Source organism: Euwallacea fornicatus, chromosome 7, assembly GCF_040115645.1.
Source record: "Euwallacea fornicatus isolate EFF26 chromosome 7, ASM4011564v1, whole genome shotgun sequence".
NCBI lineage: Eukaryota > Metazoa > Arthropoda > Insecta > Coleoptera > Curculionidae > Euwallacea > Euwallacea fornicatus.
Genome location: NC_089547.1, coordinates 730723 through 748646, shown reverse-complemented (window position 1 = coordinate 748646; position 17924 = coordinate 730723). Strand labels below are relative to the sequence as shown.

Below are 17924 nucleotides of genomic sequence, written 5' to 3'. Positions count from 1 at the left end.
TGTTAGATTAATTATAGATTCACTGTTTTCAAGTATAATTCCTAAATCCTCTGGAACCCTCAAAAAGGCATACGAAGGGGAATAATTCTAACAAAAAATTAGTATTACTTAAGGTCGTGTTTTGGTATTCCCCTCCGTATGATTGTTTTGGTTTCGCAGCGCTCTCATCAGTAGTGATATCTGCTGGTAATTACCCCGATATACTGGCAACGCCGCGTGCATCGGTTGGAGGTTATTAAATATAGACATCAAAGTTTGACAAGTTAATCCTTATTATGATTCTATGAGCGCATTGATGCCAATTCAAACATTTGTTGCAAAATGTCTGACAACAATTTTCTATTTATTAGCTGTGGAAGGGGTAAATAAAAGTCTTTGACTTCCTTGAATCAAGATAGATCGAGTCCTGAGCTAACATTTTATTAAATTCATTGATTGACTCAACTTTCACTTGTCACTCTGCACGTGAATTAAAATTAAGAATACTTGCTGAGCAATTAAGGTGACGAAAACCACTTTTAAAGCGTTAAGTTTAGTTAAGAAGTAGGCGTATGCAAATTTCTAAAGCATCTTACGTTTCCTTATATTTACGAAGATGACGTGCTTTTATTGCTGCTTTGCAATCAAACCTACGACGTTTCATACACATCGTGCTATATTTAAGGATTAATCAAACACGAAACGGCACGAAAAGTGAAAACTGGGGCCTTCCGTGTAATCTGTATTGATCTATGCCCCCGGTAGCGCAAGCGCGAGCGCCCCTACATCTCTCGGAACCTGCCAAAACATCCTTTTGAAATAATAATGCTTGCCCTACTTCCAAAACTCTTGCTATTTAGGATAGAGGCAAAAACCGATATTCTCAGCTCACATTAGGGCAAGGTCAGCCACCATACTTATTCAATGTTTGCATAGACGAGAGCCAATCATGCGAATCTTGCGAGGTTAACCCTGACCTGCCCCATGCTCATTGGTTCAGAAAAAGGGTCGTAAAGTAGGTAAACGCTTCCTAGAAACACCCATTGCCATTGGGTGCACGTAAGGGTGCATTAATCTGGGGCGCAGCCAATCTACGTAGGTGGTGAATCATCTTCAACGAGCCAAAAACTCCGGACATCCCACAAATCGAGAATCCGCATGAATAAGTTTTCTATGTTAAATATATATGCCCCTAGCAGTGCTGCAAGAATTTGGCTCAAACGGCCTAAAAGACGCTTTACTAGTTTTCAGTATTTCCATAGAAAATGTCTGTGTATAACGAAGGTTTCTATTACAAGCACTAAGGCATCTGGGTCACTATCGATGTTACATCATCTAAATGAGGTCACGAGATGGTGAGATCTTTCTCGGTTATGATCCTCTAATTTTAACTAACAACATAGTGCTTTGATCTTCTACCTACGCCTATGAAGTTGAGGCTACGCCTCTGGTTGGAAAATGCTTGTCTATGTATGGTGCCATCTCTGATTGACGCACGAAAACGTTGAATCCAACAGATAAAAGAGAGCAGTCATCTGTAATCATAACATAAGAAATTTTGTGAATTGACCGCTTGGGGGAAATTGGTCCCATTAGCATTTTGCAGCTACTTAAATGAAGACAAGATTTTTTAATTTAAATAAATTAAATTTGGAGATTTCAAAAATTTTAATTAAAATTAAGTTTTTGAAGTAAGGAATTCGATTTTGTTGGATGATCGATCAATTCCAAAATCAACCAGGGGGGTATCAGAATATTTATTAGTGTATTTTACAAAAATAATATTAATACATAAAAAAGTTAGTCACTCACAAATTACTTTTGAAAAAGGAATTTTTAATCAAATTCGAATGCCATCATAATTAAAATAATATTTTATTTGGTGACGATTAAGGTATTTGGCAATATCAAAAGGCCGAAAAGTATCCAGTTAAGCGCACCATTCATACTAAAATTAAACAATTTCTAAAATGCAATACGCAGTAAACCATGACAACATTATAACTATAGTGAAGAAACAATATCGTCCTCGATGCGACAACTTTGATCTCGCAATGGTAAATTTATTGTCACAAGATATTCAATCCACTTTATTTTCCTTAGATGCATCTCTATTGCCTCATCAAATTCAAGTACAAAATCACATATAAATAGCCCTGAAAATCTGCAAGGGGAAAACAGTTTCATTTCATCCACAACAGAAAGAGTTTGAAGATGAAGGTACTGTTGGTGGCTTGCGCAATTTTGGTCTGTAGCCTTGCAGCCCCATCTGGTAAGTTCTTTTTTAGCTTTATATGTAGTTTTTTTGCTAGTGTTAATGGTTCTAGGAATTTGGCCAATAGCTACCCCCATCATATATCATCCTCCGCAATATAAAATAATTGCCCATATTCCGGAAGTGGTGCCCATTTACAAGACTGTGGTACCCATTGTACACCGCTGGCCGTCAGAGCATTCCTGGTGGTGAGGGACTTACATGAGTCTTGCCCCAGGGTTCAATGATATATACAAGAATTATTATGTATTAAAAAATACTAAACATTATAAGTTCAGTTGTATATATGTATTTTAATAATGAGATAAATAATAAACTAAAATAAGTAAGTCACAAATTGTGATTTCATTTTATATTTCAGTTGAGCAAATTCTAAAGTAATCAAAATCAGCCACGCCACTGGTATTGCATATATATATATATATATATATCAGAGTCTTAATAGCACATAAGTTTTAGTGTTATGGTAAAGTTAATGATACGATAATGACCGGTAAACTGATAGAATCATCTAGGGATGAAGCACTGTCGACTGAGTTTCCTACTAATGTCGCTACCAAATGGTCGAGTGTCGGGGAATTCCGGTTGGGAGTTGGGTATGCCGCGGAAACGGAGAAGGAAAGGCAGGAGCAGGATCCAGACAGGTACGGTCGAGTAGTAGTAAATCCTTTAGTTTGTTTTTTTACATTTTGAAGATATCATAACATTCATTAACTATGGAGAATGTTTCAATGTTATTCTGAAGTTTCTTCTTAAAATTATTAATTAAACTATTAAATATATCCGACTCCACATACGCCAGATCCGGCGATCAGCGTCTCTGATAGCAAAGATTCGATATTCGACAAAGGCGAACTTGTGTCGATGGGGTTGCTGTACCCAAATATTCGTTGGTGGTGGTATAAATTCACCGTTACTGCTAGAAATCGGTAAAATATGCCAAATGAAAATTGCAAACATAAATAAATATTTCACCGAGTAACGATTATTGGGGATTTCCCAAATCTCACATGTGTGCATTCAGATTTATTTAACTATTAATTGATGGATATTCTCACGGCTTTGAGCAGAATTTTTGAGTATGAAACTGGAAAGTGCATTGGCGTACAGATTTTTTTTTTAATTTATAAAAAATTACTAAAACTCCTTTCAGTTCATTAATCCATTTTGAAATCCATCTGCTATAACTATTCAAAGCTATAACTATTCAAAGCCAGAGGCGTACAACAAGAAGTGGTGAATTTATTTAAAACTTAAATCCTTAAAATATACATACAGATTTAATTAATCAGTTATTGTTCAATGCTGTTGGTAGAGCCAGCTTTAGCAAGTTTAGTGGCTTGAGCGAAATTTTTAATCATCGCTCCCCTACCATCGAGACAAATCACCGATCAGGAAAGTCCAATGCCCTATGTCTCTACCCTACCTCATTCTCTATAAAGATAGTTGACTGAATATTTTTTCAACCAAAAGTTGTTCAAATCCTCCAAGGACGCACTAGGAAAGTTTTACACATGTACACATCTTAATATGTGTTACAAAGATGATTTTTTCCACAGAACTTGCATTTTTTCAATTTTTTTCAAATATAAAAATCAGTGATGTAGGAGCTTAGCACTGCAAGTAGTTATCAAATTCTCTACACAGAATGTGTGAACTCTCAATCCATTTACCGTCTGAATCTGAACAATGCGCTATTGGATCCTTGAGTAAAGAAGCATGTGAAAATCACTATAAATATATATAGGGTGTTTCATAAACATATCAAATAACTTTGAGGGGATGCAGACTTCATAAAAACGTATATATTTAGATTGAATAAAGTTAAATCCGAAATCGCTTCTTTTCCAAGATACAGAGCATTTAATTACTTTTTTTTTAGATTTCAAAAATGGTAAAGGGAACCATCTGAAATTAGAGACATTTTATGGCGAGATAAATGTGCGTGTTCTGGAATAGACAGAATATTGATTCAATAAGACGTTTTTAATGCAAAAAAAATTGTACGCCACCGGCTTTTTAATACGAATATATTTTTTAAATATTCCATCAATTCCTAAGCCTCTTAGTGTTTTGTTGCTCAAGTGGTTGTTTGCAAGATAAAAAATAATTTCTCATACCTTTGTTTACTAAAAAACCAGTAGAGGTTTCCAATTACGATTTGGTTTTAAAATTATTTAATAGAAATTAATAAAATTTTTATTTAGTAGAGATAAAAGACATAAAGACAACAAGTGTGGAACATGCCTTATCGCAAAATAATGCTCTTCTTCCAAAGTATGGTTCCGTTAAATTCTGACCCATTTACACGTGTAGAAACGTTGGCTATATGAACGCCACTGGTGTAGGTGGAAATATTCTGCATACTTCAAAACATGCACATGTACCTCTCCATAGCCTCTCCCTATTTTCATATTCTTATCACAAACCATTATTAAAATATCTAAAAAATAAGAAATTAAACACTCTGTATCTTGGAAGCAAAGCGATTTCGGATCTAATTTTATTCGATCTGCATATTTGTTTTTAGGATTTCTACATCCCCTGAAAGTTTGTTGGTGCCTTTATGAAACACTCTGTATACATAAGTATTCTATATAATAAGAATTTTAAGAGCTTTTAAACTTGATAGAAGTCAGTGTCGTAGCTTATGTTGGATATTGTTATGTAAATCCGATGCAGCACTGGACGTTTATGGCGGTTTTTATTAATCTTGCTTTAAAAACTAAAATTTTAGGAAAATTCGAAAACTTTCAGAATTCCACATAGAAATCAGTAGCGCAGCTTGGCAATGGGGCCAGCGATGAACTTTCTAAAAATAAAAGTTTTTGAATAATGCCAGTTCGTTTTTTTTTATTTAAACTAGAAACAGATACGTTACTGGCTGTTTGAGTAAAAATTATCCATTTCAAATTTTCCGCTGTAATTCAAAAGCCCTTGAGCGTAATCCCTATCCGGTCAATGCATTTGTACTGGTCGATGAAGAAAGCTTTGAATCGAAAACTCTTAAACGTATCTCATTAAATTCCATAATGTCTAGTTGTTTTGCAAATAAAATGTTAACATTAGCCTTGAAGACTTTTTTCTGCACCATAAACACACATCACAATCCGTGGATGTTGCGTTACGTCCCATTCCACACGTGTCTTTAATTACTATGAAAAACGGATAAATGGAATTTTCTTTATTTATCATTAACAACAACAATAACAACAATAAAAGTAAAATTGGTCTAGTTTGTCGGAATCTGTACGTTTGTGTCTTTAGTATTGTCTTCGACAACGTTAGGCTCCGTGCCCATTTTCGTCGTGGGTGTTTCCGACGTCGCGACGCCTATGTCGCCTCCCTCACTTTTAGTCCCGTTTTCCTCTTCTTTATGGCACTTTTTCTGTTCCATTGCAGGTGGCGATAACTGCATTAGCATGTAATGCTGCTCGTCTTTGTCATGGGGCCTATGCCTCAAGAAAATCTGGAACGTTGCTGGTACTGATAAGAAAGTGTTGTAGTGGTGCTGTTCCGCTGCAGAAGGTTCTACATAGTTCTCAGGCAGGTACCACACTTTTTCTTGGTGCATAGGAAATTGGTCTACTCTATAGCTGAAACTGGAAACCATGTTTCTCGAGTTGTGTTGCAGCTGCTGAGGACCAGTCCTTTGTTGCAGGTTAAATATCACTCTGGAAGCCCCAAAAAGGACCAACGCCAGTAAACTCACAATCACTACTGAATTGGAATGCATTATTATGCTTTCTCGGACTGTGCCACAAAATTTTGCTTGTCGAATATATATGAAAAAAATTACTGTAAGAGAAGAGAGAAGATGTCGAGTCACCAAAGAAATAAAAAGTAAAGGAAGTTCTATTGGGCAATCGATAATCGAAGATCGATAAGGAACCAAGCATGACCGTTTGAAAGTAACGGCAATCATAAGATAACACATTTTAGATGGAAGTTTAATTATATAAAAAATGATTAACAAAACAAAGGGATATGTGGGTCTAACTTAGGTCGGGTAGCAAGGCACCCTCAGCCGCTTCTTCCTGCTTTCTAGGGCTGTCCAAGCACAAGGACTGTAGTAATGTTAAATTGTCCATTTCTTCGTAGTTTGGTTCTATGTTGCCGGCCTCAGCCTCTGGGGCCGTTAAAGGTATTAAAACGTCCTCTTTTTGGTGATTGCTAATAAGGGTCTCAGTGAACTCTACAACTTCTTCTCCTGTCTCGACGCCCTCGGCATCGTCCTCGTCATTGAAGGTCTGTAAGTAGATACAAGAAGCCATGAAAACAAATATTAAGGGAGTTTTAATTAAGAATCTTAATTAAAGTATTTCGTGAACGCATTTCTTGATTCGTGTGAAAGTAAATTCTATCTTTTAGAGCCAAATTATCGATGGGCTGTTCGCGCTAGGGTACTATAAAGAGACGCATCTACAAAAATTAAATGGGAGCTCTCCACTAAGAACCATAAGAAAAAAATGATCTTTTGTCTTATCAACATCGGTAATCTTTTTTATTTTTATTTGAAGGGATAAATCATCAGTAGCGTCCGTAAATAGTATCACAAAAGCAGGTAGCGCACCGAAAAGTTTCCCTTCAAGTCTTTATTCTAGTAAATGAATAAATTAAAATACGCTAAGACAAGTAAACCTTTGTTTTCAGGGAGACTTACTTTTTCATATGTGCACCTCCTCTGCTCCATCTCCTACGAAGAGGAAGTTGTCATCCTTAAAATCTTAAGTAGAAACGGGGAGCGAGTGATATCTTATTTTCAAGGGATTTAATTCTCTTTGTTATGGGATCTTCCTCGTATTATTTGGCCGATAAATAAAATTCACAAGAAAAGGTATTAATAATGGTATTTTGAAATTTCACTTGATTAATCGAAAAACCAACTATTATTAGTTTGTCTCTCGTAAAGGCAGATGGATTGGAGAAAGAGGTCATATTGAATAGCCCGTAAGATGGCCTGATTTCTAATCATTGGACTTTTTCTTATAGCAGCATTTGAAATTTAAAATTTATACAGGGACATTTTATAATTACATGAAGGTTGAATGTGAACATCTTCAACATTTACTTCATTGACACAAGTGTTAAGAAATTTTGTTACTTTTACATTTCACTCCTTTACTTCTCACCAACGACTCAATCGATTCCAAGGAGGGAAGTTTCATAACAAAGGAAATTCAATTCCCCTTAAAATAAGTTGTCATTTGTACCTCCTTTCTTTTTAATATTTTAAGGGTGACATCCACCCCTTCGTAGAGGTTGGAACAGAAAGGGTGAAAAAAAAAAGTCTCCCCTAAAACTAAGATTTGCGTGTCCCAGTGTCTTCATTTATTCGATTACAAGATAAAAAATCTGAGTAGAAACTTTCGGTATGCCACCCTGTAAATTACAATCCATTCTAGTGGGATTTAATTTGTGTTCATCCGCCATTGGTTACAACATGTAACGGTATATTCAGCATCAAGCTAACTTTCAGAGAAATTATGATTACGACAGGCCCTGTTTTGACTTCTTTATGAAAAATAGCTGGGAGTTGACAGAATGTGTTATTTGACCCATGGAAATTTATTCGAGAAATTAAGATTGCAACGTAACCTCTATCTGTGGCTCCTCATAAAACATTTTTTAATTTTACCTTTTTCCATGTTTCCGTCAAAAAATTCACTTCTGCCTTATGCTATCATCACTTTGTATTCAAACAAACTTACCGGTACTACAGGCATGGTACTCTTATATTGAAAGGCGTTATTGGTCAAGTCTACTTCCACCGGAAACAAGGCCGGTCCTGCGAGAGCCTCCAAATGCCTTTCGTGCATCTCACTAAGAGCCTTGATGATGCGAACTAGCTGCCCTCCGAGCTGCTGCACATGCTTGCCGTCTAGAAGCTCCATTTTCACCAAGACATCTGCGCGCAGCTTAGCGAAACGGACTCGCGCTAATTGCCTACAGCGCAGAATCAGTCGATACTCGTAGTTCCCAGTTTCCACCCTGTAGATGGGTTCCTGAAGGGCGGCGTAGCCGCACTCCTCATCGTCCATTTCTTTGACTTTAAGGCAGTAGGCGAGGTACTCAAACTTAGCATCTGCGTACTTCTTCACTGTAAGCCTGGTGTCGGGGATGGCTTTGTGAAGATAGGTGCCCATATCAGAGAGTACGGGCTTTACTTTTTGAATCATTTCTACTCCAGTTTTCTCCATGGCCCTGTGCTGCTCTCCGAATAACCTGAATGCTTCGCTTGCCCGAGGCTGGGGTTCCCTCACTGCCAAAGAAGCGAAGACGTCTCCCATGGCTTTGATCGTTTGTAGAAGTTCCATGTGCGCCTTCAAATGGTCGATTCTATTTCATCAAAGAGAAAAATAAAAACAGAGTCTTACGTGTAGTACTCTTTTGCAGTGCTCCACCAGGCCTTTGTACATGAACTCGATGTCTTGCAGCTCCTGCATTTTCTTAACGAGAGTGTCGTTGCAAAGGATTGCCCTGAAAGTCGCTATTGAATTTTGGCAGATGATAAAGAAAGAACTCACCTGGAGAGTCCCAATGCATCTGCTGTAGAAGAGCTCATGTTCTCCACAAAACGGTGTTTCATTTTCTTTAATACAATATCTAAGCTCTTGCCTTGCTGAGGGTCTGCGTGCAGTTTGTTGTAGTTTATAACCACCTCGTCCTGATTCAATAATTTACTTTTTGGTAAGATGGTCAAGCAGGGATTTCGAAAATATGTGTTTTGTTCCATTTTCAAATTGATGCCGTTTTACGCAGGAAAACATAAAATTATTATTAATTGCGCTGTGAAGCGAAGCAGTTATGATTTATGCACCTTCGGAAAATTCTCTCGAATCACTTCCAGTAACGAAATTTGGTCAAGATTCAAAATTAAACAATAAATACTTTCATGAGAAATTTAAGGTTTAGAAACGAAATAATTTTAGGACGTTTTCCATGAGGTTTAAACTTTTTTTACCTATGATTTACCTTTTCCTTCAAGTTTTTCTCTTCTTACCTTTGCAGCCTGGATCATCTTGGCAACCTCTACCTTCGTTTTGCTCTTTACCGAGTGCCCGTTAACAGACACCAGTTCATCCCCCGATTGCAGGGTGCCATCCCTGCTGGCCGCAGTGTTGTCAAATATTTGCACGATATAGAGACAGGGGCAGGAGGGTGCTCCGCCACCAATGCTTATGCCTATTAGATTATTTTCATCTTTTTTGATAGCCACACTGCCCGACGTCACTGTCATCCCCCTAAAATAGTTTATGTACTGCTGTGATCAATTTAATAATTGATCTGCTGTGATCAATATAATGATCTTTCGCGGCGAGGACGGTAAGAACCGAAATTTATTCTTCTTTCATCACGGATCTTTTATTGAGCAATGGTCTTTTCTCAAGCAATTAGTTATGCCTCACCGACAGAAATTATATATAAAGTTACAAAAATCATAAAAATATATACTGAATTTAAAATGTTTTTTGGGTCGCTTAACAATCAGCCTGGAAAAATTTTATCTCGGAGAATGGTGAAATTTTAGAACTCATTTGCCGAAGAAAGTTATCTACTCACAAGAGTAGGCAATATACAGGGTGTTTCTGGGGAGCAAAATTTAGAGTAAAACATCGGGGTTTTTATTGTTGTTGACCCTATATATTAAGATTTTTAAGTAAAATTTATATCTCTGGACTAAATGGTGACCCTACATATACGCGATGTAATAATAAAGTGGGGGGATTCCTCATAATTATTATGGTTTAAGGTTTATTAGGGGTTATTTTATAATGAAGTATTTAACGAATATAATTTTCTCTGAAAATGTGATGCTTACAGTGTATTTTCACGCAAATGTGGATAAGCTCGAATCAACCAAAAGTCACCTTCATCCACTGTAATATGTGACTCTTCTTGAGGCTCGTTCATGGTATTCAGGGACAGATTAGCAAGATGCTAATGTGGAATGTTAGAGCTGTGGTTAACGTGAATCATTATCAATTAAATGACAATAAAAAATTAGTAGATGTAGTTAAAAGCTTATGGGGAAACAGTCTGAAAATCCGGAGGGAATAGCCAGAAACATGCTAGGCACTATTCAAGACTATATCATCTAAGGCACTTAAACCAACGTTATATACGATATTCTACCAGAAGCTACTGAGTAGTGGTATCAAGCTAACATATTATTATTGGATCCTTTATTAAAAATTAGGGAATGGAGATAAGGGTTTTTAGGAATGCCCGCATTTCACATGCTAATACTGTGATGATTATTCGGTAAAAGAGATCTATAAAATATTTACAATACCTCATCATGGGTATGTATCATATTTTGGTGTTTGTGAGCAATAGAGATGGGCCTCAGATGTTCGAAAATATAACTAACTTCGGAGATTTGCTTCATTACTTTATTAAGATCGAAACAGAATGCCTAGGGGATTCCCCTCCATTTCAGAATCGCGTTAGAAAAGGGAACCTGAAAACTTTCTTAATTTAGCAGGGAACATTCTCTGTTTCACTAATCTCTCTGAGCAATCGGAACAGGTCAGGATATGGAGCAGATATGATTCAAAATTTTCATAACTAAGCGCTAAAGCACACTCTCTTCCCCTGATGGAGTTGTGAAAAATCAGTAGAGCTAAAAATGTGGGACGATAACATTCCCAACTTAGAATAGATCTATACAATATCAATAAGATATGAAATAGGGGCTCATTAGCAATCACTGGCGCTCATTAAATCAAGTAGAAATGTTATGTACATATAACGTTCCTATTACAAAGTGTATCTGTGAAGTGTATTTCTGAGTATTTTATATTTGCAGAAAATATGAAAGAAATTTGATGGTTTTTCTGTGTATTCTAAGAAGAATTTGCAGACTATCAACACATATGGCAGACTTGTTTGACATGATAAGTCACACAAATACAGATATCTGTTTTCTTGCTGCGGTTAGTGGGCTGCAAAGTTGGTGCTGTTTGTATGAAGTTAAGGAGTAGTGCAGGGTTAGACTGAAGTTGCCTTATAACATTGCCCATTTAAACCATTTAAAAAACTTTATGTTTGAAGAAGGTTTGTTACCTTAAATGGGCTGGTATCGTGGATTCAAAACATGTTTGTTTGGTGAGCATTCAATGTACAAGGTGACCCAAAAATATACCGACAAACTTTAAGGGGAGGTGAGAGACATAAATACAAACTTTTTTCTTAAATAAACATATGTTCGCAAATGAGCCGTTTGAGCAGAAAAAAAGCATTATCGTTTTGGTCATTATAATAAATTTCTTTTCGTGTTGGATGTTGTTTTATTGGTAATTGAACGATGGCTTACAGTAATTGTTCAAAATGTTGACCATTTGCTTGGATATAAAAATTGCACCGTCGATTCACTGACTCGCCATTCCTATGGAATATTCCGGGAATAGCTTCTATATGTGTGCAATTGTCCATTATTCTTGTTAAGAGATCTTCCTCATTACGAATAGGCTTTTCGTAAACCAGAGATATGAGTTAACCCTAAAGCAAAAATCCAGAGCGTTGATATCAGGAGAACGCGCTGGCCATGCTACAGCATCTCCTATTCTACTCCATCGGTGCACATCGGTAAGTTCTTGAAATGAGAAATTAATGTATTTTTTTTAAATTTCAGGACACATTTTTGTTAAAGAAAAAGATTTCTAGTGACAACCCCACCATCTCTTAAAGTTTGTCAGTATATTCTTGTGAACACCCTGTATATTGCGATATTAAACCAAGTCTTTTTGGGAATATACAAGGGGTAGGTCGTGGCCTCAATACTAGGGTGGTTTAAAGTAAGATAGGCAGTACTATTAGAAATACTATACATTACATTTTATCTTCATAGATGATCCTATAGTAGTGATACAGATGTCTGGCAGGCAATTGCTGGTATCGATAAAGCGGATAGGCCATTTTAGTGTCGATTCTACTTGTATTTTAGCATGCACTAAAAACTAATAATAAAGAAAAATCGTGTTCTAGTTGAGCCATGAAAGCTTGCTACTGATACTAAATACGAAGCTCTGCATTGCAAATTGGAATGATGATAAGCTGAAAGCCATAGATAAAAACCACGCGGGCGTATAGAAACATACGGTATACAATAAATACGGGTTTATGGAAAAGGGAAAGCAGCGATTGCGGCCCTGTTCACCGGTATAAAGCAGAAAATCAATATCACGGTCCATTACGAGCTCTACTCACATTTTGTCTTCCTCTAAGAAATAATCATATTCTAAGTCCAGCATTCCTTCTTTCTAATTCTAAGTCTAAAATATCTGGAAAACTAGCTCTAAAACACTACTTCTCTGTGACACTCAAATGACGGAGGAACTGACTATAACCTGACAATGTGACTGTACCCCGACGTCGCGACGCGCTGTCGCTAAAGACGACGCAGCTACGTTGCCAGTTCAAAAACATTCACGCCAAATAATTGCAATTAGCTGTATATTGATAAGAATATTTTTTTTTTAAATAATTTAATCAATTCACACCATAACATCTTCTCTAATCACAGGTCTGCTTTTCCTATAAAGTTTCCCAAAATTACCACTTCCCTTACCTCACCCCCATGCAAGAAACGATTTTTATTCCACTTCTTCCTACCAGCAGATTTGGACGGCTCTCCGATACCTCTTGGTAGATGTTCGGGCAAATGTGGTTCATTGGCATCATGGGGAATCACTCTTCATTTGTAAATCTTTCTCACACCTGAATGGAGCCCGTGGGCATCTCAAGAAGAGGCTGCAGGTGTGCCTTGAAGCTGGGGAATCTGAAGACTTCACAGGGACAGAGACTTACTATACGTTGAAATTTTTATGGATGGTTTTCTGCACTGACGACGAGAATTATTCAATTCTGACTTCAAAGCTTTGCCCAGCTGGCATATAGCATGACCCAACGCCTCCACTAACGGGGTCTTTCATGCCTAAATTTCAAAATTAATCGGCTTACTTCTGTAGCCGAAAATATCCGGAAAACTATCTTTTGCAGTTGTAAAAGCTTCTTTCTCGTACATGAAAAATTATGAGAAGTTGACCGTGATTGAGCCACTGGATCGCAACGTAGGGGCGACTCCGCCTCATTGCTATCTCAAGAAAACGCACATCATATCTCAATAAGCTCGTTTATATTCATAAATTAACAATTTTTCAATAATTTAACCAATTGATCCCATAACCCCTCCGCTAATCACAGGTCTGCTCACGTGGCTCTTCCTAAAGAGTTTCTCAGTGTTGTCTGCCTCCACCACCCCCACCCCAATTGGGGAAACCATTCCGCCTCCTCCTACCAAAGGCCTCTTGGACAAGCTTTCTGACTCCTCCTTGTAGATGTGTAGACTTTCCTCCTCCGCTGGAAGCACCATTCCATGCCCCGGTTGGTAGCCTATCAAAGTGCGATCCACTGGCACCATGGGAAACCCAGCTCCTCTCCTGGGGTGCACCTCAATTGGCCCCGTCGACACCACTGCAGGCTGCGTGAAGACATGAGGAGACCCCAGGTGCCCTATGAAGCTAGGATGACCGAAGCCTCCATAAAGAGGGTTTTTGATAACGTTAACGTCCTTCTGGAAGGTTTTCTGCACTGAAGAGGAAAACTGAGTGGCTGAATCTAGAGCACCTCCCATGCCACTTCCCATGCCTCCCCCCATGCCTCCGCCCATGCACCCACCCAAGCAGCCCCTCATGCCTCTGCCCATATGAGTAGGTTGGTGGTAGTAGGTCGCCCCGCCAGATACGATTTTCAGAGCACTTATCAGGCAAAGAAGGACTTTGGTGTCCATCACTGATTGCACAATCGTGAACTAATTAATGCTATACTGAAGGCTGTTAATTAAAAATCTGTTGTTTTTATTGTCGGTTCCGGTTAAAGTGTAGTTCCGATGATACTGCTGAAACAGACTGTTGTACATCGTGTGATTTTCCTTACACAGTGCCTCAGGTTTTCGGTTCAGCAATGATTGGTTGAGAATATCTTGAACTAATCTTCAGCCAAAACGTCTGCTCATGCCATGATATATCAATGTTTTTGAGTTTTGTGGCCTTCAGGGGTGGCAACATGGGCCGAGACATTCGTGAAGATAGTGGCGGTTTGGACCTATTTTTTCTTTCACTGGGTATAGGCGAGAAAATACTAGATGTGATGCCCCAAATCAATTAACCCGTTTCGTTTTAATTAATTAATGGTCACACCTTTGCAATTATCCTTTTTCAGCAGTGCACCTGTTTATGTAGATGTTTTCCCACGACGGCCCCTTTGATATGATTGCGATGGGGTTTCACCAGTCCACCAAAATTCTGAGAATGGTTTGTGGCTATAATAAACACAAAAAACAAAAACAAAGCATATCATGAGTAATAGTATCCTAAAGACACGTGATAACGAAATATCATAACTGTGAGGATCTCCGAGTTCCGAAATGGGGCACCTACTTCTATATAATTGATACCCGAAAAAATTTTAAATATTGTTTATAAACAGCGCAATTTGAAGCACGATTTGACGAGAGACAGTGGCGTATCGGACCAGAATTTAATAGTATGAGGAAGTGCATTTCAATGTAGATGATCAAGGACGGAGAATTTTCAAAAAATGGGAATTCCCTATGTATGTAGATTCAATAAGATTGGTAAGTTTTTACGATAATTACGACATTGAAAAAATTATAAGTCAACTTCCGGGGTTAAAAAAAACATATTTTTTCTTAATGTGGAAAAGTCGCAAGAGCTCTCGCAAGAGGGCTACGCCACTGTCTTTTATACACTGTAAGAGATCATAAAGTGATTATACACTATTTTTCAATTGAAGACCATATTTTGAAAATCAGAGATGCACCAAGTAGGGTTTGTAGAAGACAAAAATTTTGAAACTTGCCTACTAATTGCTTATTAGGCAGTATTAAGAGCTCTGCCACCAACATTAGCCATGACATGGTATTTAAAAAAAAATCTAACTAAAAATTATGTTGTTGGCCGCCACTGGCCGGGATAGACTATGGAAAATCAAATTGTTTTCTAATTTATTTCAGAACGGCAGTCATAGAAGATGCAGAGGTGATGAGGATTTAAAATCCATTAGAGCCCAGAGCTGTACGGCACTGTCCTTCGTTAAGGGAGCAAGATGCGAATATAAGCACTAAAGAAAGAGTTGGATATTAAATCTACATTAAAATTAATAGCATGGTTTAGTACTATGGGACAAATTTATAAAGCGATAGCTTTATAAATTTTTAGTATTAATGGCACAAAAATCTATCTAGAAACGTTTTATTATTGAAATAAAAAATCATATAAAAACAGATAAACATTAAAATAATAATGTGCGTTATTATCCTAGCACGGCTCTGTAGGCAAGGGGCGGAATCACGGCGCGCGCAGCAACAATAGAGGAAGGACCGGCTATTAGGGGCGCTGATAAAGGCGCTGCCACTGCGTGGTTGATGACGTGGGCCGTGTAAGACGATGCGTAAGGAACGGAGTAGCCCACCGGGACTGCGCTGATCACACCTCCCGTGCAGCTACAGACCATCGTGACGGTCATGAGGGCGCACATTGCCTGCAAAATTATATTTGTACAATAAATAGAACAAGCTATGCTGTAAGTAAGAAAGGTCATGCCTTCACATAAGTATATTAAATCACTCGTAAGGTTGTTATCTAATTGGAGTTTGTCTTACCAAAATTTTAAAAGCCATTTTGTTGGATGTGAGTTGGTGTCTTGTGGCGTTATGAGTCTTCCCATTGTCAACGGGGTTCTTATAGTTGTTTCCTAGTTCGCTGTTTTGGGTAGTGCGGCCCTTATTGGCGTTCAATGTAACGTATTATATCATAATATAACTATTTTAGCCTTTGAATGTCGCAGACACTTTCTTCGGTCGCTTTCCAATCATGAATACTAATCAGTTTGATTACAGGTACGTCCTTTTTTGTACTAATGTAGTACAGCAATGCAATAACCATATCTTCGGATTTATCTTCAAGGCCTCATTCCACGTAAGACTGTCAAGTAGTACTGGCACCAAAGAACTAGACGACAATCTACATAGCTGTACTTGCATATCGCCATTTCAGCAAGTGCACTTGTTCTACTTTCACAAGTGCATTAATCCGACCTTGCGGCCACGCCCATAATATTTTTGTTTCATATCTAATGATATTTTTTAAATCTCGAAAATAATTATTTAGTACGAAAAGAGTACCGAGTAGGAAGTACCTACCGGGTTAGTTGCGACAAAACTTCATAATCTGCTCACGTTTGCCCTAAACGTTATACATATTTTAATCGATTTCACTGATTGACACAACGTAGTATTGTCTTTGAATATTAGGCGCTGTGGTACCACCTGGGGTACTCCCTATATAATCGATTTTTAACAATGATATTTATCAGTAGTTATTACGTTGCTCATCAGCATTGATATCAAAATGATTTCCCTAAAGGTAAGATTAGGGCTTGAATAACACAGTACTGTTAATTTGATGTGTTAACTTATTCTTCTTTATAAAGTTATTTGGATATTAGTTTTTCGGTCTTTACTGATTACTCATTGTCCAACAGATTGTAGCAGTGGCAGCTTTGGCTTTAATATCATCAGCACATAGTAGCATATTACCAGCACCAATACTACCAACACCACTACTACCAGCATTACCGGCATTTCGATACACACAAGTGGCGCCCCCAAGCGTCCTGCCCTTCTCAGCCCAAGTAAGCACTTTCAGTAGAAACCTCCACGTCTTCGACGCCCCCTACGCGGCTGGGGTACTACCGGGACCTCCTGCGATTGTTCAAAGAGCCCTGCTTCCTGCCCCTGCTGCCCCCTTAATTCCAGCCCCTATTTTCGCTAGGGCAGCCCCTGTGTTGCCGGCGCCTTGGTTAAGGTCTGTGCATGCTGTGGCTCCTGCGGCAGTACCGCCTGCGCTTCTGCCGCCTGCCTGGGCTCCTGGTGCATTGTTGGGTTAAAGTCATTTTACAAGTGTGAATTTAGCTCACCAAGATTATTAGCAAATATTGACTGATATATTTTTATATTTGTTATAGTTTTTATTAGTGAAATACAAGCAATTTACCATTTAAGTCTGTAATAGGGGACGGGAATTGTTTAACCAAGGTGGCAGTCGTATATGGATTTTTATGAATCACGTGAACAGGGCCGGCCTTAGCAAGTCTGGCGTCTTGGGCGAAGTTTATAATCACCATCTTCTTACCCCATGAAAAACCACCGGCCAAAAAATTTGTCGCCCTGGGTCGTTAGCCGATCTTGGCTCTTGTAAAGCCGGTGCTGCCCGCGAATAAAAATCAGAAATATATTAAAATGTTTAAAAAATATATTAAAAAAATCCAACTATACATAATGGTGTTCCTAGGAGGGCACACCGTCCAGGTACCAAGCAACGACGCTCAGCGTCTCTTGATCTCCGTGATGAGATGGAACTCTTTACTCAGTCAACTTAAAACATTTTTATTTGCAAGTTTATAACTATTATATCGCACAACTCCTCCAGCCTTTTGGTTTTTATTCAAGTACAGGGTGGCCCAACGAAAACTTTGGACCTTGATTTTCAGTATTTAAAATGAAAGTGTGTAAAAACATTCTGATCCGTCGATTTTTCATTCGAGGGTTGGGAGGAGGAGGGGGAGGGCGGTTATTTTTTTATTA

General features: G+C 38.1%; 2 protein-coding genes and 1 long non-coding RNA gene across 6 annotated transcripts; 2 read left to right on the top strand and 1 right to left on the bottom strand.

The window, feature by feature from the left end:
- Positions 1-6190: 6190 nt before the first annotated feature.
- On the bottom strand, positions 6191-12637 carry PICK1 (protein interacting with PRKCA 1). 4 transcript variants are annotated; one of them, XM_066283577.1, is made up of 7 exons: positions 12467-12608; positions 12093-12209; positions 9258-9498; positions 8782-8921; positions 8632-8734; positions 7966-8577; positions 6191-6504 (listed from the first exon to the last, which is right to left on the bottom strand). In XM_066283577.1, the coding sequence occupies exons 2-7, from the start codon at positions 12173-12175 to the stop codon at positions 6250-6252; spliced, it is 1434 nt and encodes a 477-aa protein (XP_066139674.1). In that variant the 5' UTR covers positions 12176-12209; positions 12467-12608; the 3' UTR covers positions 6191-6249. The 4 variants fall into 4 exon arrangements, with proteins under 4 accessions (XP_066139674.1, XP_066139671.1, XP_066139673.1 ...); XM_066283574.1 differs by lacking the exon at positions 12093-12209 and adding an exon at positions 10077-10214; XM_066283576.1 differs by lacking the exon at positions 12093-12209 and adding an exon at positions 10077-10195.
- LOC136339947 (uncharacterized) lies at positions 11756-12192 on the top strand. Its single transcript, XR_010732226.1, has 3 exons — positions 11756-11845; positions 11910-12054; positions 12108-12192. It is a non-coding gene; the product is annotated as an uncharacterized lncRNA (long non-coding RNA).
- Positions 12638-16689: 4052 nt separating the features above from the next.
- Positions 16690-17227, top strand: LOC136340014 (uncharacterized). The gene is made up of 2 exons (XM_066283710.1): positions 16690-16704; positions 16823-17227. The coding sequence occupies exons 1-2, from the start codon at positions 16690-16692 to the stop codon at positions 17225-17227; spliced, it is 420 nt and encodes a 139-aa protein (XP_066139807.1).
- The last annotated feature ends 697 nt before the right edge of the window (positions 17228-17924 follow it).